This window comes from Salmo trutta, chromosome 17 (assembly GCF_901001165.1).
Source record: "Salmo trutta chromosome 17, fSalTru1.1, whole genome shotgun sequence".
Taxonomy (NCBI): domain Eukaryota; kingdom Metazoa; phylum Chordata; class Actinopteri; order Salmoniformes; family Salmonidae; genus Salmo; species Salmo trutta.
This window is the reverse complement of record NC_042973.1, coordinates 28,871,515-28,894,747: the sequence shown is the minus strand read 5'-3', so window position 1 is coordinate 28,894,747 and position 23,233 is coordinate 28,871,515. Positions and strand designations below refer to the sequence as shown.

Below are 23,233 nucleotides of genomic sequence, written 5' to 3'. Positions count from 1 at the left end.
TTCCAATGTCACTTTACAGATTTATTGGAATGCTGTGCTGAAAGAGCACTATTGGTTTATGAAATAAATCAAATACAGAGTACCAGTACGCTGAGCCAGTAAAGTGACCAAATGTATATGCAAATGTGTATGATTTGAGAACCTGCTCTATTTAATTCCTCTCTTAAGTCTTCAATCTCTCACCCTACCATCTGACTGACAAAGGACATTTTTACTGACTCAACATGACTATAAATAAGACAAGACAACCAGGCAGTTGAAAACTGAAAGGTTTTGCATTGATCATATTGGAGCGAGGCCAGTAATACAACTCAGACAGGACAGTAAGCTATTCAAAGGACAATTTATGATATGATGAAACCAGAAGGCTACCCAATAAACTTCTTTATGATACAAAATTAGATTTTTTTTAACATTATCTCAACAAACCTGATCTCACAATGGCACCAATGACAGATTATATTATTCTGTGTCTATTATAACGCTATTCACATGGTGAATGGTTGAATATAGAAGGTGAATATTAATTTGATGACATATGTTAGCCTACTAATGCCTGATGGTCCTTTGAACCTGGTTATCAAAGTCATGCAGCAATAGTGAGTTCCAATTCAATGATGATCAGACAAAGGTAATAGATAGCATCCACTAGCAGCCTAGCCTAAAGCCTCAAAGAGCAGCCATGGGCTACCCTACTATAGAAAGCCATAAAGTGCCTGTACCTTTAAGGTTTATGGTATTGTCCATATTGTTCGTATCTTGAATCGCAATGTAGTTTCAAGCACAATCTTTCAAAGTTTGACTGGGGAATTGAAGTGAGGATGAAAACAGTGCCGCTGCCGTTGAGAAAAAGGGAGAGAAAAAATACGTTATAAAAATATAACAACCTGGGATTTGTTCCGAGACAAATGGTCTTCGTTCAAGATTAACATTGAAGAATATTGGTGGAGATAATCGAGTAAAATCTATACATTTCGGCGATTAAAAGGATAATGTATTCAATCGATTTAGATTTTTGTCGCTTGGATTAGTTCTGCAGCCTTCTCAGTCATGCAGTTAGAATTCCGAACATTGATGTTTGGAATTGTAACACTGCTGGTCATATTTCTGATCATTGCTGATATTGCTGAAGTCCAGGAAGAAATTGGGTAAGTATAGCGGTGTTTCTGATTCGTTTTGTTCATGATTTCTGTGACACTATACACGTGTTATCTAGATGTGAAAATGCATTATTCAAAGAAATTGAATCTTATGTTCATGTTCAAATTATGTTCGATGCTGCGTTATCTTCACTCATTCAGTAGAACTTTAGAAGACATTGAGTGCTCCTCCAACGTTAACATTTCTCCAGGAGGATGTAGGCTGTTAGGATACCTTTGCAGAGTTTCATTCCAAAACGCTATACATTTTCTGAAATGTTGGTAAATTAGCTTTTATTGTTTAAAGATATTATGAAAGAGATTAGTGTGTTTTTTCACTATCTAATCATGGTATGGGGTTGTTCAATGACAGACGTATTTGTTTCAAATCTATCGCTTGATGGTTTCTTTTGCAAAATGCTATATATCAGCTTAACGCTCAAATAAATGAGTAGTACTGCTAGGTTTTAAATAACTACATTTTTCATGAAGAAATGTACTAAATTATACATTTGTGACGTCAATATTATTATAATTTTTTTGTAATAATACAGTAATATGAGATCTGTATGTAAAATATTTACATTTGACATTTTAGTGATTTAGCAGATGCTCTTATCCAGAACGTCTTACAGTAAATGGATTCATCTTAAAATAGATAGGTGAGACAACCACATAAAGTATCACAGTCAAATATACAGGATACAAACATTCTATTTAAAATCAAATCGAATTGTATTTGTCACACGCGCCAAATACAACAGGTGTAGACCTTACAGTGAAATGCTTACTTACAAGCCCTTAACCAATAATGCAGTTTTAAGAAAATACCGCCAAAAAGTAAGAGATAAGATAAACAAATAATTAAGGAGCAGCAGTAAATAACAATAGGGGGCTATATACAGGGGGTACCAGTTCAGAGTCAATGTGCCAATGTGCGGGGGCACCGGTGTTGAGGTAATTGAGGTAATTATGTACATGCAGGTAGGGTTATTAAAGTGGCTATGCATAAATAATAACAGAGGGTAGCCATTTGATTAGCTGTTCAGGAGTCTTATGGTTTGGGGGTAGAAGCTGTTTAGAAGCCTCTTGGACCTAGACTTGGCGCTCCGGTACCGCTTGCCGTCCAGTAGCAGAGAGAACAGTCTATGACTAGGGTGGCTGGAGTCTTTGACAATTTTTAGGGCCTTCCTCTGACACCGCCTGTTATAGAAGTCCTGGATGGCAGGAAGCTTGGTCCTGGTGATGTACTTGGCCGTACGCACTACCCTCTGTAGTGCCTTGTGGTCGGAGGCTGAGCAGTTGCCATACCAGGTGTTACATCTTCTCCTGCCACGCCCTCTACTGCTCATCCTGTGTCTCCTTGACCTGCCGCCACTCCCCCAGTTCTCTCTCCCTCTCTCTCTCTGATGTGTGATTGTGCCTGTTTTCCTTGCCTGACACGGTTTTCTTCTCCGCAACAGTTCTGCCCACTCTGACTCTGGTTCCTGTCTCCAGTCCCACGTCTCCTCATCCTTCTACTCTGCCCTGGATTCCCCACTCTACTGCTCCTTTGGATTCCCCTCCGGCCCTGCTTACCCTGTCCCAACCCCTCTCGCTCCAGCCTCAGCCTCCTCACCTGGTTTCCTGCAACCCGCCCGAGCTTCCCCTGGCCTGCACTCCATCTTCCCCCTGTGTTTTAATAAATACCTTGGTTACTTCATCCCAGTCTCCTCGTCTGAGTCTGCTCTTGGGTTTCCCTGTTCCACTCCGTGTAACAGTACGATTTGGCCAAAGAGATGAACCCAGCCGACTCAGATCCTCTCCACCAAACCCTTGCTGGCCAAGGCGCCCTGCTCGAGCAACATGACCAAACCCTGAAAGCCCTTCTGGAGCACATCAAGGAGTTTTCACGCAGCCTGTCTGACCTACAGGGCCAAACCTTCGCCCAGAGCTCACAACCAGTCCCAAGTCCTTTTGCCGTTTGTTCCGACTCCCGAGCGCTACGATGGCAACCTCAGAGCTTGCAGAGTCTTTTTAGTACAATGTTCACTAGTATTTGAGCAACAGCCCTACTCTTATGCTAGCGAACGGACCAAGATTTCCTTCCTGATTGGCTGCCTCCGTGGAGCAGCGCTTTCCTGGGCCACGGCGGTGTGGGAGAGGTAGTACACCATCTGCTTCTCCTACTCCAGATTCACGGAGGAGATGAAGAAAGTCTTCGACCACCCGGTCTGCGGTAAGGATGCCGCTAAACGACTCCTGTCCTTCCGTCAAGGCCCTCATAGTGTTGCTGAGATGGCATGTGAGTTTCACACCCTCGCCGCTGAGAGCGGCTGGAATGAGGAGGCCCTTCAGGGAGCATTCCAGAACGCACTCACTGAGACCATCAAGGATGAGTTGGTGTCCAGGGATGAGCCTGATGGACTCGATGAACTCATCTCTCTCACCACCCGCATTGACAACCGTCTCCGTGAGCGACGGAGGGAGAGAGTAGGTAGGGTTGCATGCACCATAACATCTGCTTCAGCGCCTTGTCCTCCTTCTCCAACTGCATCCCTTTCCAAGGCTCTTCCTGATCCTGAACCCATGCAGCTCGGCCGGGCCCATCTCTCCAGAAAAAGGCAGCGGTGCATCGGCGCTAGGAGCTGCCTATACTGTGGCCAGGTTGGTCACTTTGTCTTCACTTCCCTGGGTCCATCAAAAGAGGGGGCTTGGTAGTAGTGGGGGATATACTGTTGAGCCAAATTGCCTGCCCATCTTCCCACAGACCCCTGCTTGAAGGCAACCTTGTGTGGCAGAGCCAGGCTTTCCCTCTGTCTGCTCTCATTGATTCGGGCGCCGACGAGAGCTTCCTGGACCGAGGTGTCATTACTCAGTTGGGCCTGGACACTGTCCCACTCGATTCACCCCTCGATGCAACGCTCTCAACATACAGGTCCTCGCCCTAGTCTGTGAGAGAAATGTCCCTGTCAACCTGCGTCTCTCTGGAAACCACCAGAAAAAGATCAGTTTCCACATAATCGACTGTCCTTACTCCCCCCTGGTTCTTGGCCATCCATGGTTAAAGCTACACAACCCACAGATTGACTGGACCACCGGAAAGGTAACCACTTGGAGTTCATTTTGTCACTCAAATTGTCTACATTCTGCCCTTGCCCCTGCCTTGTCTGTGCCCCAGTCGATTCCAAAACCTCCAGACCTGTCATCAGTTGCTCCGAGTATCACGATCTAGCTCCTGTGTTCAGCAAGCACCACGCCCTGTCTCTGCCGCCTCATCGGCCATACGACTGCCCCATTGACCTCCATCCTCTTCCCAGCAGCAGGTTATTTAACCTCTCTCGCCCCGAGCAATAGGCTATGGAGAGGTACATCCAGGATTCTCTGGCTGCAGGACTTATCAAGCCATCTTCCTCCCCGATGGGTGCTGGGTTTTTCTTTGTGAAGAAGAAGGATGGGTCACTTAGGCCGTGGGCTGAATAATAAAACAGTAAAGAACAATTACCCCTTTCCCCTCATCAGCTCTGCTTTTGCTCCCCTCCATGGTGCCATGGTGTTTACCAAACTCGACCTCCGGAATGCCTACCACCTTATCCGCATAAGAGAGGGGGACGAGTGGAAGACTGCGTTCAACACACCACTTGGTCACTTTGAGTTCTGCTACTCTGCCCTGCCCATTCTGCTACTCTGCCCTGGATTCCCCACCGGACCTGCTTACCCTGTCCCAACCCCTCTCGCTCCAGCCTCAGCCTCCGCACCTGGTTTCCTGCAACCCGCCCGAGCTTCCCCTGGCCTGCACTCCATCTTTCCCCTGTGTTTCAATAAATACCTTGGTTACTTCATCCCAGTCTCCTCGTCTGAGTCTGCTCTATGGTTTCCCTGTTCCACTCCGCGTAACACCAGGCAGTGAGTGATGCAACCCGTCAGGATGCTCTCGATGGTGCAACTGTAAAACCTTTTGAGGATCTGAGGATCCATGCCAAATCTTTTCAGTCTCCTGAGGGGAATAGGTTTTGTAGTCTTGACGACTGTCTTCATGTGCTTGGACCATGTTAGCTAAACAATGAATGTATAGCCTTTTGCAACAACAAAAAATACAATTATACACATTTAAAATCTATGAATAAAAAAATCTGAGAACTGTAAAGACAAATGTGAAGAATTGGGGGATATAGCGTTTTGGAAATAAACTCTTCATTTGTGTCCATTACAATGTTACAAACCGCTATGCATTTGTTGATACGTTCTACTCCTATTTCTTTACTGTACATCTTGAATTTTTAATCGAACCTTTCACTTTAGCTTTCCCTTTGTGATATCCCAGTATAATAGTCTAATGCAATTGACGACAGATGTTCAACAGACGCTCTATACCTGGATCTACAAAGACCAATTTGTCTGCAGTGTAGCCTCCATGCATTATATAGTAGGCTACAGTATCTTGAAGCACTACCTTCAGATCCTATGTGTGTGTGCGTGTGCGTGGGTGTGTGCGTGTGTAATCTTGGCACTTTACTTATGGGGTGCATGGATGGAATAATTGCTACAAAACTAGGGGAGTACTAACACATGGGATCAAAAGTAGGCTACCTAGTATGGAGAGAATGGACTGGTAATCAGATAGTTTCAGGTGTAACTCTACACTGTTAACTCTCTTCACTGCATAATACTGAACTCTCTAACAGCTGTGTCAACTGGATTTTGCTCTAATTCTATTGCGCTTTCATAATAAAAACTGTGTATAGTCACTGTTTTAGAAGACCTACTAACACAATAGACCAGACCATTGTGTCATAAGGAACCAGCCTTGGAAGCCCATTTTGCTTTCCACATCAAACATTGAATCAATTGCATCATCAGGCTGAGTTGAGGCACCCCAGGGCTTCTTGACAAATGGCATGCGCTTGGTGGTTTTGTTCAACATTTCAGTGTATCCTGTGTGCACTCCAGCTCCAGTCATGTTATGGTATAGAGGGCTGTTTGGTGGGTGGATGTGTGGATAGAAGATTACTGTTTGATTTGTTACTGAGAGCAACAGACTGGAGACAAAATGAACACTTCCCTTTCAAATCAAATCAATTTGTATTTGTCACATGTGCCGAATACAACAGGTGTAGACCTTAAAACCTCTTGAAGCGCTCGTCCCGCATGCGGGATCAACATCCAGCGAAAAATCATATCGCCATATTCATAACCGAACCATAGCAAAATTTAATATTTTTTTTCTTCTCAAATATAGGACTATTTTATATCGTTTTATAGATACACCTCTCCTGAATCGAACCACATTGTCCGATTTCAAAAAGGCTTTACAGCAAAAGCAAAACATTAGATTATGTTAGAGGAGTATATCGTCAAAGTAGCCACATAGCCATTTGCATCACAAATAACCAAAAAACAGCTAAATGCAGCACTAACCTTTGACAATCTTCATCAGATGACACTCCTAGGACATCATGTTACACAATACATGCATTCTTTTGTTCGATAAAGTTCATATTTATATATAAAAACAGCATTTTACATCGGCGCATGACGTTGAGAAACTATTTTCCCTCAAATGCATCCGGTGAATCAGAACTACAATTTACTAAATTACTATTCGAAAACATTTTTAAAGTGTAATATTGTCATTCAAAGAATTATAGATTAATATCTCGTGAAAGCACCCGCATTGCCAGATTTAAAAATAACTTTACTGGGAAATCACACTTTGCAATAAAAGGGGATGCTATACTCAGAAAAATAGGCTAGCGATACAGGTCAGCGCCATCTTGGAACAATCGAATATCAAATCTACTCTTGTATACTATTGTAAATATTCCCTTACCTTTGATTATCTTCATCAGAAGGCACTTCCAGAAATCCCAGGTCCACAACAAATGTAGTTTTGTTCGAAAAAGTTAATAATTTATGTCCCAATAGCTTCTTCTTGTTAGCGCGTTCCGAAGGCTACTCAAAATGTACCGTAGTGCGCGGGACTTCTCCTCACGAAAGTGCAAAAAATATATATTTAAGTTCGTTCAAACATGTCAAACGTTGTATAACATAAATCTTTAGGGCCTTTTTCAACCAGAGCTTCAATAATATTCAAGGGGGACGGTTGCATTGTCTTTCTAAATGTTTCGAAAGGGGAGGGTAGCCAGGGGCGCCCGCATCATAATGGTAATGGCCCTCCCCCTATGACCAAGCTCCACAGCCTCTCATTCGGTGAGTTTGTACTGTAGAAGACTCAAACCACTTTGTAAAGACTGGGGACATCTAGTGGAAGCCATAGGAAGTGCTCAATGAATCCTAACTCACGGTGTGATTTATAGGCAAAGTGCTGAAGTTGAGTCCGCAAATCAGATTTCCACTTCCTGTTAGGATCTGTCTCTGGGTTTTGACTGCCATATGAGTTCTGTTATACTCACAGACACCATTCAAACAGTTTTGGAAACTTTAGGGTGTTTTCTATCCACATCTACTAATTATATGCATATCCTAGCTTCTGAGTTTGAGTAGGAGGCCGTTTAAAATGGGCACATATTTTTTTCAAAAATCGCTGTAGCGCCCCCTATCCTTGGCGTGCATCAAGAGGTTATTAACGTGAATGCTTAACCAACCCTTAACCAACAACGCAGTTCAAGAAATAGAGTTATATTTACTAAATAAACTAAAGTAAAAACAAACAAACAAGTAACACAATAAAATAACAATAACGAGGCTATATACAGGGGGCACCGGCACCGAGTCAATGTGCAGGGTCACAGGCCAGTCGAGGCAGTTTGTACATGCAGGTAGGGGAAAAATAGACAATAAACAGCGAGTAGCAGCAGTGTGAAACAATGGGTTGGGGGGATGTCAATGTAAATAGTCCGGGGGCCATTTGATTAATTGTTCAGCAGTCCTATGGCTTAGGGGTAGAAACTGTTAAGGAGCCTTTTGGTCATAGACTTGGCACTCCGGTACCGCTTGCCGTGCAGTAGCAGGGAGAACAGTCTATGACTTAGGTGACTGGGGTCTTTGACAATTTTGTGGGCCTTCCTCTGACACCGCCTAGTAAATAGGTCCTGGATGGCAGGAAGCTTGGCCCCAGTGATGTACTGGACCATACGCACGACCCTCTGTAGTGCCTTACGGTCGGATGCCGAGCGGATGTGTGGATAGAAGATGGATGTGGATGTACTAGGCGGTGATGCAAACGGTCAGGATGCTCTCGATGGTGCAGATGTAGAACTTTTTGAGAATCTGGAGACCCATGACAAATTCTTTCAGTCTCCTGAGGGGAAAAGGTGTTGTGGTGCCCTCTTCACGACTGTCTTGGTGTGTTTGCACCATGATAGTTAGTTGGTGATGTGGACACCAAGGAACTTGAAAGTCTTGACCCACTCCACTACAGTCCCCTCGATGTTAATGGGGGCCTGTTCAGCCTGTCTTTTCCTGTAGTCCACAATCAGCTCCTTTGTCTTGCTCACATTAAGGGAGAGGTTATTGTCCTAGCACCTCACTGCCAGGTCTCAGACCTCCTCCCTATAGACTGTCTCGACGTTGTCGGTGATCAGGCTACCACTTGTGTTGTCAGCAAACTTAATGATGGTGTTTGAGCCCTGTTTGGCCATGCAGTCGTGGGTGAACAGTGAGTACAGGAGGGGACTAAGCACGCACCCCTGAGGGGCCCCAGTGTTGAGGATCAGTATGGCAGATGTGTTGTTGCCTACCCTTACCACCTGGGGGCGGCCTGTCAGGATGTCCAGGATCCAGTTGCAGAGGGAAGTGTTTAGTCCCAGGGTCCTTAGCTTAGTGATGAGCTTTGTGGGCACTATGGTGTTGAATGCTGAGCTGTAGTCAATGAACAGCATTGTCACATAGGTGTTCCTGTCGTCCAGATGGGATGGGGCAGTGTGGAGTGTGATTGAGATTGCATAATTTGTGGTTCTGTTGGGGCGGTATGCCAATTGGAGTGGGTCTAGGGTTTCCAGGATGATGGTGTTGATGTAAGCCATGACCAGCCTTTCAACACCTTTTGTGGCTACCGACGTGAGTGCTACGGGGCGGTAATCATTTAGGCAGATTACCTTTGCTTTCTTGGGCACAGACATAACTGAGCCCTGCATCAGAAGGCTCTTCTATCTTACACAAATACAACTCTTGAAGCTTGGAAGATACAGTTCTGCCTTCTAATAGAACAAGAATCAAGCTTCTTGTGGCTGTAAATGTTAAGTAGCTGGAACAGTTGGTACTGTAGCACTTTATTTTACAGTACAGAGATGACCAGGTATTTATTACAAAATGATGGTGGTAATATCACAATAATAATCATGTGTATGTGGTAATTACAGAGTAATAACCTATTAATTACAACTGTTTCATGAAGGTGCTTACCTATATTGGTACATCTCTCCACTCCAAGAACAATAGAATAGTTGTGTTGCTCCACAGATAGCACAGCTAGGCTTGTCACCTTCATTTGAGCAGACTGAATGCTCCTGGCTCCTTGTCTACTGCCTAGCATGTTAGTGATTCTCCTTGCCTCTGTAATAACTGACTCAAGATGCAATTGTACATACTTAATTGAGACACACTCCATTTGCAACGTCCTTTTGGACATAATGGAGCCGTTGTATTATGGTACTGTGTGCTTGCTCTAATTTAATTTCTGGAGCTTTATGGTTTTATAAACCCCATGAGAGTTGGGACTTTGAAGCAGATATGTTAGCCGACTCAATCGTCTTTTCTTTAATACATTGAGGTTGCAGTCATAAAAGGCAATAATGATGTATGTCTTGAGCAGTAGTGCATGCTGCTCATAGTGTACAGATTGTATATCATTCAGGGTTGATCTATACAAGATTTATAGAGGATGTTTAAGCAATGTTGACAACCTACATCTCTTTATCCAGACTCACAAGCACCGGTAACAGTAAGATTGGTAGATCAGTTGGCATGTCCTGTTTTTCCCCTCAGGTGTATACATAAGATACCTGAGACATTGAGGTACCTAGCTCTACCAGGGATCATATGACACATTTTGCTCACATGCTTGTTTAACGACATGAATGGCCTTCAGCACTCATGTATCAGTGTTACACCAACAACAGTTCTGTTTCACAGTCTGTGTGTTTTGATACATGCTCTTCTCTTTCACGTTCATGTAAATGTGATGAGCCTACTGCTCATCTGAATACACATTAAGAGCATAGCCATGGATATTCTGACAGCCTAAATTATATGTGATGCCTAGAATTTGATTAAACCACCTCTTGCACCTCACACTTCATGTTCTGCACGATTCCATTCATCTGAAAATAATATGCTGAATTATTCTGATGGTGGCTAAAATAACATTTTTGTTGGTCTAGGAATATTGGAGGTTCCAGAACATTGTACTTGCACAGCCTCATCCCCAAGCCCAACAGGTTTGTCAGGCTGACCTGCTCCTTCTTCCATTGCCTTCTGGTTTTATAATACTCATCAATTCTGTTATTCTAGCCTTTTATTTGCTTCCCCTTTTGAGCTATTATGCTTGCAGACTTGTAAAATAATTAACAGACTTAATATACATGAACATATCAGCACTGGATTACAGAATTGTGTGTATCTAATTTAAATAATTGATAAATCACCCAATTAATGTACAATCTCAGATGTGCAAGTGATAGACACATAGAACTTCCCTGGGGTTTGAAAATAAGTATCACATTAATGAAGACATGAAATTGACTGGCTTTCATTACACATTGGATGGCTTTACACACATGACATCGTTGTTCATTCACACTGCTTTTTCAAGTGATGATATGAGTTCTTATATCACATGAATCAAAGTCATGTTGCCTTTCATTTCTAATGGATGCCTCGCTGTCCTGTTGTAGAAATGTAGCAGTGAAAGCCAATCCTACACCTTTAGTCAATGAAGGGGAGGACAAGAGTCCTGCTTCTCCTTCAGGCTCGAAAAATGCCACCAGGCTCTCTTCAGATAACTGGACCTTCAACAGAACCCTCTCCAGCCTCATCAGGTAGGAATACAATCCTCTTCTGCAATGGTCTCTATTAGGTCTCACACTCCCATAAGCTGGGTATTCCTTCATGGATGACTTTGTTCCTTCTATAGGAAGAACATCCTGGGGTTCTTTGACCCAGAGAGGGACATCTCTATTCTGAAGGGCACATTGAAACCTGGAGATGTCATCCACTACATCTTTGACCGTCAGAGCACTACCAACATCTCAGAGAACCTGTACCGGTTGCTACCCACTGCATCCCCCATGAAGAACCAGCACCACAGACGCTGTGCCATCGTAGGGAACTCTGGGATCCTACTCAATAGCAGCTGTGGGCCAGAGATAGACTCCCATGACTTTGTTATCAGGTGAGGTTCCCATAACAGCTATTCCATAAATTGAATTGATACAGGTGATTTTCAGTAGTGCATTAAGGCATCTCCATTTAATTAAGCAATCTTCTTGTATAAAAGGGAATTATGAGTTAATTTATTGCTGCATTTGCAGTGAAATATTCAGGATAGTAATGAGTCTCTCTCTGTAAGGGTCGTTGTCGTAATAAGACCAAGGTGCAGCAGAGGATGTGTATTCATTTTAAATATTTAATAAAAATGAACCACAACAAACAAAACACTCGATAGCAACGACAGCAAACAGTCCTGTCTGGTCCCAAATGAACAAAACAGAAAACAATCACCCACAAAACCCAAAGGAAAAACAGGCTACTTATGTGTGACTCCCAATCAGCAACAACAAACTACAGCTGTGCCTGATTGGAAGCCGGACGGCCAAAATCAACGAAACAAACCAACCTAGAAAAAAGAACATAGAACGCCCACCCAATGTAACATCCTGGCCTAACCAGAATAAAGAACAAAAACCCCTCTCTATGGCCAGGGCGTTACAGCACCCCCCCCAAAGGTGCGGACTCCGGCCGCAAAACCTGACTCTGAAGGGGAGGGTCCGGGTGGGCCTTCTTACGGCGGCGGCTCAGGCGTGGGACGTGGCCTCCGCAACACCCTCGGCGTCGCCCACTTAGGTGGCGCCCCTGGCCGCGCCGGAGGACTGGTGGGCGACCCTGACTGCGCCCGGCTGGCGGGCGATTCTGGTTGCGCCCGGTTGGCGGGCGACCCTGACTGCGCCTGGCTGGCGGGCGGCTCCGGCGGCTCCGGGCTGGCGGGCAGTTCCAGCGGCACTGACCCAGGATTCACCAGGCTGGGGAGACATGAAGGAGGCCTGGCCCTGGGCGCAGGCACAGGACTCACCAGCCTGGCGGGCGGCTCTGGCAGCTCCGGACAGGCGGGCGGTTCTGGCGGCTCCGGACAGGCGGGCGGCTCCGGACAGGCAGGCGGCTCTGGCGGCTCCGGATAGGCGGGCCCTCTGGCGGCTCCGAACAGGCGGGCGGCTCTGGCGGCTCCGGACTGGCGGGCGGCTCTGGCGGCTCAGGACTGGCGGGCGGCTCTGGCGGCTCCGGACTGGCGGGCGGCTCTGGCGGCTCCGGACTGGCGGGCGGCTCTGGCAGCTCTGGCCCAGGACTCACCAGGCTGGGGAGACCCACTGGAGGCCTGGTCCGTGGAGGAGGCACAGGCTTGACCAGGATGGGGAGAACCACTGGAGGCCTGGTCCGTGGAGGAGGCACAGGACTGACCGGGATGGGGAGACCCACTGGAGGCCTGGTCCGAGGAGGAGGCACAGGATAAACCGGGCTGTGGGGGAGCACTGCAGTTCTGGTACGTAGGCTCTTTACCCACACTCCAGGCTGAATGCCCACTTTGGCCCGGCACTGGCGGAGCGCAGGCATTGGGCGAACTGGGCCCTCCCAGTGCCCTGGAGACACAGTGCGCAGAGCCGGTGCAGGATAACCTGGACCGAAAAGGCGCACTGGAGGCCAGACGTGCTGAGCTGGCACAATCCGTCCTGGCTCGATGCCTGCACTCGCATGGCACTTGCGGGGGGCTGGCCTATAGCGCACCGGGCTATGAACGCGCACTGGAGACACCGTGCGCTTCACAGCATAACACGGTGCCTTACCAGTACCACACTGCTTCCAGTAAGCACGGGGAGTTGGCTGAGGTCTAACGCCTGACTCCGCCAATCTCCCCGTGTGCCCCCCGCAAATTTTTTGGGGGTGGCTGCCTCTCGTGTCCGTCGCGCTCCCTCGGCAGGTTGCTGCAGTGGTCAAATAATTGATCCCATGTCCAGTCAATCCTTGACTCCAAAACCTCCAGCGACCAGGATGCCATTACCTCCCGAGCACGCTGCTTCATCCCCTCCTGGTGCTGCTCCTTCCTCCGCTGCTTGGTCCGTTGTTGGTGGGTGATTCTGTAAGGGCCGTCGTCGTAATAAGACCAAGGTGCAGCGGAGGATGTGTATTCATTTTAAATATTTAATAAAAATGAACCACTACAAACAAAACACTCGATAGCAACGACAGCAAACAGTCCTGTCTGGTCCCAAATGAACAAAACAGAAAACAATCACCCACAAAACCCAAAGGAAAAACAGGCTACTTATGTGTGACTCCCAATCAGCAACAACAAACTACAGCTGTGCCTGATTGGATGCCACACGGCCAAAATCAACGAAACAAACCAACCTAGAAAAAAGAACATAGAACGCCCACCCAATGTAACACCCTGGCCTAACCAGAATAAAGAACAAAAACCCCTCTCTATGGCCAGGGCGTTACACTCTCTATAAAAGCACTATTCATCTTTATACTCATCTAACTGTTATGTAAGTACAGTCCCTTGGATTGAACAAATACTTCACCTTGAGGAATCAATGCCACCGAGCTAGAACACGCATTGTCCACACCTTTGAAATACCCGCTACTTTTTTGACCTTCAAGTTTGTTTGATGATTTGCAGACTTTTAGATATGAGCAGCAATACTTACAGCAATTAAATACCTTCTGGGTAAATGTGACATTTTAAAAAGTTACTGCTGTCTCCCCAAAATTTAATGAGGTGCTTTAGAGAAGCACTGCCGTTAGTTCCTAGGACTGCAACACTCATTTACCAGGGGAGAATGTCTGTCTGAAACCATCCGTCAGTGCTGCTCTGTGCGAGTGTGTCAGCAAATGGCTTTCTGTGAGTAGGTTATTTATTGCTACTCACCGGTTTGTCTGTCAGTAACAACAAAGTACAACTATGCATTGTAATGTTACAGGGGTAAGAAATCCAGTTTGCCTTACTGTGGCTCCAGTACGGCAAGGCATTGTGATTATGACGAAGAAAGAGGTATCTGAACTAACTAATGGGAATTGGGAAATATGTGAAACCATATCAATAGTACATGGATTGTTTGGATGGAAAATCATAGCATAGATCTTTTGATTCCTGTACAATAATTATGACTCATTACATTGGGGTGGGATTTTTCCCCATCCTCCTTGTGTGACTTCAGCTGCAACCCCTGCTGTTATTACAGGGCCTTAGTGTAATTGATCTACCATCCTCTGGATATGCAGAGCCATCAGCAGCGGTGCGTGGGTAATATCACTGGTGAAGCCAGCCAGAAAAAAAGCCATATTACAACCTATGTGATGTGATAATTGCTTTGTTTGCTTGATAACCAGTTCATATGCCTTGCCACCATGATTTATAGGCCTAAGGCAGAGACCATAAGAAGACACAGTGGCAGAATAAATTCAACCACCTTTGTTTCATCACAAAACTGGAGAGCAACCTCTGTCCGGTGAAGTGCACAAAGCTTATTGCATGTAACAAACAGTTACAGGACCTACAGTACGGTCAAGCAAGTTAATGTTTCCGCAATTTTTGGACCACGAAACAACTATTGATTTAGAACCACGGAGAGTTACCGCAAGTCACAAAGAAAACAGGAGCTGCCTCCAGCACCATTTCAACTTCAACATTCCAACATCATCAAATCACCTATGCTTAGTCTAATACAGTACCAACTAAAATATACCAAAACTAATTTAGTCCGATCAACAAAATTTAAATATGATGTGACTGTCCATGGCTCTGATTTCTGTGTGTGTGTGTGCGTGTGCGCGCATTTGTGCAAGTAGATAAAACATGTTTACTTGCCCTACTTGTAGAGAAATGCCAATACCATCCTCCTCTCTTTCATGTTGAAGAAACGGTCTATCACTGTCATACAGTACACATTTTCATTTTTTGTTGTCTTAGACTACCTGGCTAAAAAGCTTGCTCGCTAGCCTAACTTCCTTTCATGGGCAATGTTAGCTAGTTAACATTAGCCTTCTACGTTTAGCTACATATTGAACTTCCATCCTCTCAGGCCAGGGGCACAATGCATGAATTTATGGTTGGATCAGAATCGCCATTATAATCATTGCCCAGTATGCAGAATTAAGTGAAACCACAAGTCCAAATCCCTATCAAGTAAAATAAAATAAAAATGTATTTGTCACATGTGCCAAATAAAACAGGTGTAGACCTTACAGTGAAATGCTTACTTACAAGCCCTTAACCAATAATGCAGTTTTAAGAAAAAGAAGTGTTGAGTAAAAAATAGATAAGTTCAAAAAATATAAAGGTTACAAATAATTAAAGAGCAGCAGTAAAATAACAATAGCGAGGCTATATGCAGGTGGTACCGGTACAGAGTCGATGTGCGGGGACACCGGTTAGTCGAGGTAATTGAGGTAATATGTACATGTAGGTAGAGGTTAAAGTGACTATGCATAGATAATAAACAGAGAGTTGCAGCAGCGTAAAAGCGGCGTCTGGGAAGCTATTTGAATAGTTGTTCAGGAGTCTTATGGCTTGGGGGTAGAAGCTGTTAAGAAGCCTTTTGGACCTAGACTTGACGCTCCGGTACCACTTGCCGAGCAGTAGCAGAGAGAACAGTCTATGACTAGTGTTGCTGGAGTCTTTGACAATTTTTAGAGCCTTCCTCTGACACCGCCTGGTATAGAGGTCCTGGATGGCAGGAAGCTTGGCCCCGGTGATTTATTTGGTCATACGCACTACCCTCTGTAGTGCCTTGCAGTCGGAGGCCGAGCAGTTGCTATACCAGACAGTGATGCAACCAGTCAGGATGCTCTCGATGGTGTAGCTGTAGAACTTGCTGAGGATCTGAGGACCCATGCCAAATATTTTCTCCTGAGGGGGAATAGGCTTTGTCGTGCCCTCTTCACGACTGTCTTGGTGTGTTTGGACCATGATAGTTTGTTGGTGATGTGGACCCAAGGAACTTGATGCTCTCAAACTGCTCCACTACAGCCCCGTCAATGATAATGGGGGCGTGCTCGGTCTTCCTTTCCTGTAGTCCACAATCATCTCCTTTGTCCTGATCACGTTGAGGGAGAGGTTGTTATCCTAGCACCACACGGCCAGATCTCTGACCTCCTCCCTATAGGCTGTCTCATCGTTGTCGGTGATCAGGCCTACCACTGTTGTGTCATCGGCAAACTTAATGATGGTGTTGAGGTCATGCCTGGCCATGCAGTCATTGGTGAACAGGGAGTACAGGAGGGGACTGAGCACGCACCCATGAAGGGCACCCATGTTGAGGATCAGCATGGCGGATGTGTTGTTACCTACCCTTACCACCTGGGGGCGGCCCATCACGAAGTCCAGGATCCAGTTGCAGAGGGAGGTGTTTAGTCTCTGGGTCCTTAGCTTAGTGATGAGCTTTGTGGGCACTATGGTGTTGAACGCTGAGCTGTAGTCAATTGTCGTGTCTTTGGCTTTGCCGGATTAAGTGATATGACGTGCTATTCTATAAAATAATTTCTCTGTAATTAATATTACCTGATTAAGCTAATCAGTTAGATAATCAACTAGAAATTCGGGGCACCATGAAAGAATGTTTATAGAGCTGTTATCTTCCGAATAAGCTCTTAAAGATCTGGTAATCTTTTCCATCAATAGCAGTCAATATTTAATCGTCACCTTGTTTAGTCTCATCTGAAAGTTGTAAGTTCTTGGTTATTAAGTCGAAACAGACAGGGGGTAATAGCGGACTGAACGAAGTTATGTAAAGCACCTCAAAATAAAACGTAATATTCAATATTGGCAAGTTAGACTAAAATATTAGCACTTCACAATCTGGTGGGTGATAACCTTCAATCTGGATAATAACACAAAACAAATCTTAAGACTAGAGACATTTATCGACAAATATTACGAAAACAAGCAACACCCAAACATAACGGAGAGTAAGACAGGGGAACCGATTTCAAAACGAAAACGTGACTCTTCTACAGACACAGACGATTTAATATTTTCACCACCGGGAATGGTAAAGGTCGAAACCGATCTGTTAAAATCAATAAATGACAAACTGGGTATACTTGAATTAGTTAGAAAGGATATAAAAGAGTTGAAGGCAAGCCTCGAGATGAGTGATGAAAAAGCTGCGACATTGGAGAATGAAACACACAAGCTAAAAGGGACAGTCAACAAGATGGAAACCGAAGTGAATGAAATTAAAAAGGAGAACACCGTTCTGAGAGAAGCCTTACAAACTAGAACCATGAGAGAGAATCTGGTACTTACAGGTATCCAGGAGAAAGAAGGGGAAGTTCCCGAATCTGTAGTTAGAGAGTTCCTCCTTAAAGCGCTTCAGATCCCACGCGAAGCTATCGACAAAATCCAACTTCAACGTGTACACCGCTTCGGACAGAGAGACCAAAGGTATGAACGCCCAATCGTTACCAAATTTGCTTAATTTAAAGATAAAATAATGGTTACAAGCCTGGGTAAAAGACTTGCTGGGACCAAAATTGGCATGAATGATCAGTTTCCGAAGGAAATTGCAGAACGGCGTAAAGTTCTGTGTACAATTTTCTAAGAAAATAGATTAAAAGGGAAACGAGTAGCTCTCATCGTTGATAAACTATATATTGATAACCAGTTGTTCACAGACACAAAGACTACTCCATGGTTGTAATGATCGTCTGAAGGTGAAGAAGAAGTGGACCAAAACGCAGCGTGGTAAGTGTTCATGATATTTATTTTCAAGAAACACTCAAACAAAATAACAAAAGGGAAAACATAAGCACATCAGGCACATAAGCTAAACAGAAAATAACCTCCCACAAAAAAATCAGGTGGAAAACAGGCTGCCTAAGTATGATTCCCAATCAGAGACAACGATAGACAGCTGCCTCTGATTGGGAACCACACTTAGCTCAAAAACAAAGAAATAGAAAACATAGATATTCCCACCCGAGTTACACCCTGACCTAACCAAACATAGAGAATAAATAAGATCTCTATGGTCAGGGCGTGACAATGGTTATTTTAAAAATTACAAAGTTCTCATAGATGAGGAAAATAATGAAACACAATTCTAGCCCGGTTATGGATTGTAACAATACATTTTTTTTTTAATTGCTTTTGTATATATCTTCACATATAACTAATTGGAACACACAAGCACTAATTCAACATGGTGAAGATAAAAACTAAGTAAACAGAAGGCACAGTATGTGTGGATGGTGGGTGTGTGTTTATCTTTTTATTTTATTTGTTATGTTTGGGAAAGTTGAGTGAGTGAGTAATGAAATGGTTGCATATCCCAGAACCAATATATTGCTGTGAGCCGGGGTATGAAAGGGCTTTCAATGTTGTTCAGATGATGGATATACTTTTATAATGAATTATACGTCTTATTTATTTATTTATTGTCCTATCATGGTGGAACAGTTTTAAAATAAATTATACATTTAATTTATTTATTGTCCTATCATGGGGAACTACATTTTTAAAATAAATTATATCTAATTATTTATTTATGATCCTAATTTAATGGTACGGTCCACAACCCTATACCCTAGACACGCACCTGAATGACCCAGATACTAAGGAGAAGTCCCTAACTGTTTTATGTGCCTGCTGTAAGCGGTCTCTATGCAGCCAAAATGCAGTCAGAGACCAAGAGCAGCACTGCCCCCTCAAGATTCTGAACCCGCTTGGCAGGGTTGGTCCTGCAAAGCCAAAGCCCCCTAAAGGGAGAGCATACTACACAAGGAAATTCTCAAAGCTGCTAATGAGAACCTTGACGACCTTGTACCTAGCTGGTGGGGATTCCGGTGCGGTGCTCCCACCCAGGCAGTGGCAGTGCTGGCAACACTAGCTGCAGTAACCCATGGAGAGGGGGTCACACTTGGACATTCAGAGAGGGGGTATATTATTGTGACCCTGGTGGCACAAAATCAAAAGTCTGACTGCATGGAGATGCTTGGGAATATGGTCAGTACGGGTGACCATATTGCGGGTGTTTCAGGGAAAAGGTGTACATTTGACCTCCATTTTCTAGGATGTGACAATGGTTAATAAAATATGTTAATTTCTGCCCATTTTTTGTGCGGTCTTGCAGGCCTTCTAATGCAGCTGCAACTGTAAGTGCATTTGTAAATCAAGAACTTTCTTGAGTTGGGCTCTGGGATGGTGCAACTGTTGAGAATGTGAGCTTATGTGTCACGCCCTGATCTTAGAGATCCTTGTTATTCTCTGTGTTTGGTTAGGTCAGGGTGTGACTCGGGTGGGAATATCTGTTTTTTGTATTTCTATGTTGGCCTGATATGGTTCCCAATCAGAGGCAGCTGTCATTCGTTGTCTCTGATTGGGGATCATATTTAGGCAGCCTTTTCCCACTGGGTTTTTGTGGGATCTTGTTTTTGTTTAGTTGCCTGTGAGCACGGCATTTACTTCACGTTTCGTTTGTGCTTTATTGTTTTGCTTGGTGAGTTTCATTTATTAAAAGATGTGGAACTCCACGCACGCTGCGCCTTGGTCTCCTTACGACGGACGTGACATTATGGTTGTGTGGGGGGGAAGGGTTGAGTGTGTGTGGGTGTATGTGTGTATCCCACAACTGTTGCGAAGCAGTAAAATATGTTAGGGACAATAGAGGATGATCCACAGCTATATATAATACAAATCGTGGTGAGGGCGATGGAAATTAATTTGGCAATTGATTTACTTCAATTCGGTAAATGGCACTGTGTGCTCTTTTCGAAGGATGGATCCCAGTCAGTTCAGGGCTATGGGATACGGGGGATCGGGGGTGGTCTGCCGGGCATTGGGATGACAACCCAACTCGGGATGAGGAAGGCTTTTAGCGGGTGGAATAGTAGGGACCAATAGGAGGTTTACTTAGTAGCAATGCAAATATCATGGTACAGCTATATAGACACTCAATCATCATGTTACTTTTTAATGGTACGTTTACAAACATATATTTTCATAAATAGAATTTAAAGTTGTGTCTCATTAAGTGGTGAAATAAGTATAGCCAGTTACAATTGTAATGGCCTAGCAGATAATAGAAAAGACGATCAGTATTTACCTGGCTAAAAGAGAAGGAATATAATATCTATTGTTTACAGGAAACCCATTCAACAATTTTAGATGAAGTTTTGTGGAAAAATAACTGGGGGGTGAAATATATTTCTCCCATGGGCAAAGAAATTCAAAAGGGGTGATGGTTTTAATTAACAGTAATTTTGATCCAAATGTGCAAATTGTCCAAACAGATTATCAAGGTAGATGGATTATTTTAAATATGTTATTGGACAATAAACAGATATGGCTTATTAACCTATACGGTCCGAATAATGATGATCCAAGCTTCTTTGAAAATATATACATAAGAATTTATCAACTCTACAAGCAACACTAGGCTCTATTATTATGGTGGGAGATTTTAATACAGTCTTAAATACCTCTATGGACCGGAAAGGAAATCACACTACAAACTATCACCCTCAGGTACTTAAGGAAATCATGAATGTCATGGATATATTGGAATTAGTGGATATATGGAGACTTAAATACCCTGACCTAGTGAGATATACATGGCGGAGGCTTAATCAAGCTAGTCGTCTTGACTACTTTCTTAGTAGTCAAGACGAAGCAACCTAATATCACACAGTCAAACTCTCAGTCATTTAGTAAGTTCACCATTCTGCCATTCTCACTGTTAAACATCGCACAGTGTTCAACACAACGGCTCTTTATGTCAATCATTTGATCTGATTTTCGATGTACCCATTCCATGGCACATGGTTTATGAATTGATACGCAAAACAACGCCGAATTCAAAACTTAGAATTGTTCAATTTAAATTACTATACAAAATTCTTGGAACTAATAGAATGTTATATATATGGGGGATACAATCTTCCCAGCTCTGCAGATTCTGCTGTGAGGAGGCAGAGTCATTAGATCATTTATTTTGGTATTGTCCATATGTAGCTCGTTTTTGGTCACAGGTCCAGGAATGGCTGAATAATTGCAACATTTGCCTAGAACTAACGCTGCAGATAGCAATACTGGGTGATTTGAAAAGCCAATAGTCAATCAATCAATAATATAATAATTATTTTAGCAAAACATTTTATTTTTAATTTCCAATCTGTAGAAGCTATGAGAATAGAAAGGTTCAATTGTTTTGTGAAGCATCACAGCACAGTTGAAAAATATATGGCAAATAGAAATCCGAAATGGATGATGTTGAGAGATAGATGGGAGGGGCTGAATGGAGCTGAAGGGTGGGACTAAAAACAAGATAAACAATGTAAATCATACGGGGTCTGTAAAATGTATATAGGTTCAGAACTTTTGTGAAATAGCACAGTTACAAATAGAAATCAAACTGGATGGACATCAGAAATAGAGGAAGGACTAAAAACAAACAAAAATGAACTATTGTAAAATAGACTGTGTCTGTAAAATGTGTATAAGATGAATAAATTGAAGGTAAAAGCCGAACTGTTTATTAGTTTACGCCAATTGGGGGATCGGTGGTAGGGTTTGCGGGGAATAATAATAAAGGTATATTCTTTTAAAAAGTATGTATGTCGATATATGTGTATGTATATATGTGTATATGTATGCATGCGTGTGTATATGGATATATATATTTACCCAAAAAATATATGGGGGATTGGAAATTATGCAGACAATTACATTGATGGAAGCAATATTCTATCCGCAATATTAAGCGGAACATTCTTGGTTATCTTCACAAACCCTGGCTAACAAGTTGAATTAGCAATACAAAATTTGTTTTCCCACTGACAAAGAAATGATCAGTCTATAATTTTAATGGTAGGTTTATTTGAACAGTGAGAGACAGAATAACAACAAAACATCCAGAAAAACCCATGTCAAAAATGTTATAAATTGATTTGAATTTTAATGAGGGAAATAAGTATTTGACCCCTCTGCAAAACATGACTTAGTACTTGGTGGCAAAACCCTTGTTGGCAATCACAGAGGTCAGACGTTTCTTGTAGTTGGCCACCAGGTTTGCACACATCTCAGGAGGGATTTTGTCCCACTCCTCTTTGCAGATCTTCTCCAAGTCATTAAGGTTTCGAGGCTGACGTTTGGCAACTCGAACCTTCAGCTCCCTCCACAGATTTTCTATGGGATTAAGGTCTGGAGACTAGCTAGGCCACTCCAGGACTTTAATGTGCTTCTTCTTGAGCCACTCCTTTGTTGCCTCGGCCGTGTGTTTTGGGTCATTGTCATGCTGGAATACCCATCCACGACCCATTTTCAATGCCCTGGCTGAGGGAAGGAGGTTCTCACCCAAGATTTGACGGTACATGGCCCCGTCCATCTTCCCTTTGATGCGGTGAAGTTGTCCTGTCCCCTTAGCAGAAAAACACCCCCAAAGCATAATGTTTCCACCTCCATGTTTGACGGTGGGGATGTTGTTCTTGGGGTCATAGGCAGCATTCCTCCTCCTCCAAACACGGCGAGTTGAGTTGATGCCAAAGAGCTCCATTTTGGTCTCATCTGACCACAACACTTTCACCCAGTTGTCCTCTGAATCATTCAGATGTTCATTGGCAAACTTCAGACGGGCATGTATATGTGCTTTCTTGAGCAGGGGGACCTTGCGGGCGCTGCAGGATTTCAGTCCTTCACGGCGTTGTGTGTTACCAATTGTTTTCTTGGTGACTATGGTCCCAACTGCCTTGAGATCATTGACAAGATCCTTGACAAGTTCTGGGCTGATTCCTCACCATTCTCATGATCATTGCAACTCCACGATGTGAGATCTTGCATGGAGCCCCAGGCCGAGGGAGATTGACAGTTCTTTTGTGTTTCTTCCATTTGCGAATAATCGCACCAACTGTTGTCACCTTCTCACCAAGCTGCTTGGCGATGGTCT

The 23,233-nt window shown here is 43.8% G+C and overlaps 1 protein-coding gene across 1 annotated transcript in view; it reads left to right on the top strand.

Annotated features, from left to right (window-relative positions):
- The first annotated feature begins 780 nt into the window (after positions 1-780).
- The window catches only part of LOC115151989 (alpha-2,8-sialyltransferase 8B-like), a 41,122-nt gene continuing 18,669 nt past the window's right edge, over positions 781-23,233 (top strand). The window contains exons 1-4 of the mRNA XM_029696397.1: positions 781-1,148; positions 10,460-10,516; positions 10,973-11,116; positions 11,212-11,469. Of these exons, the coding sequence (XP_029552257.1) occupies positions 1,051-1,148; positions 10,460-10,516; positions 10,973-11,116; positions 11,212-11,469 (557 nt within the window). The 5' untranslated portion in view covers positions 781-1,050. The remainder of the gene's footprint in view (positions 1,149-10,459; positions 10,517-10,972; positions 11,117-11,211; positions 11,470-23,233) is intronic.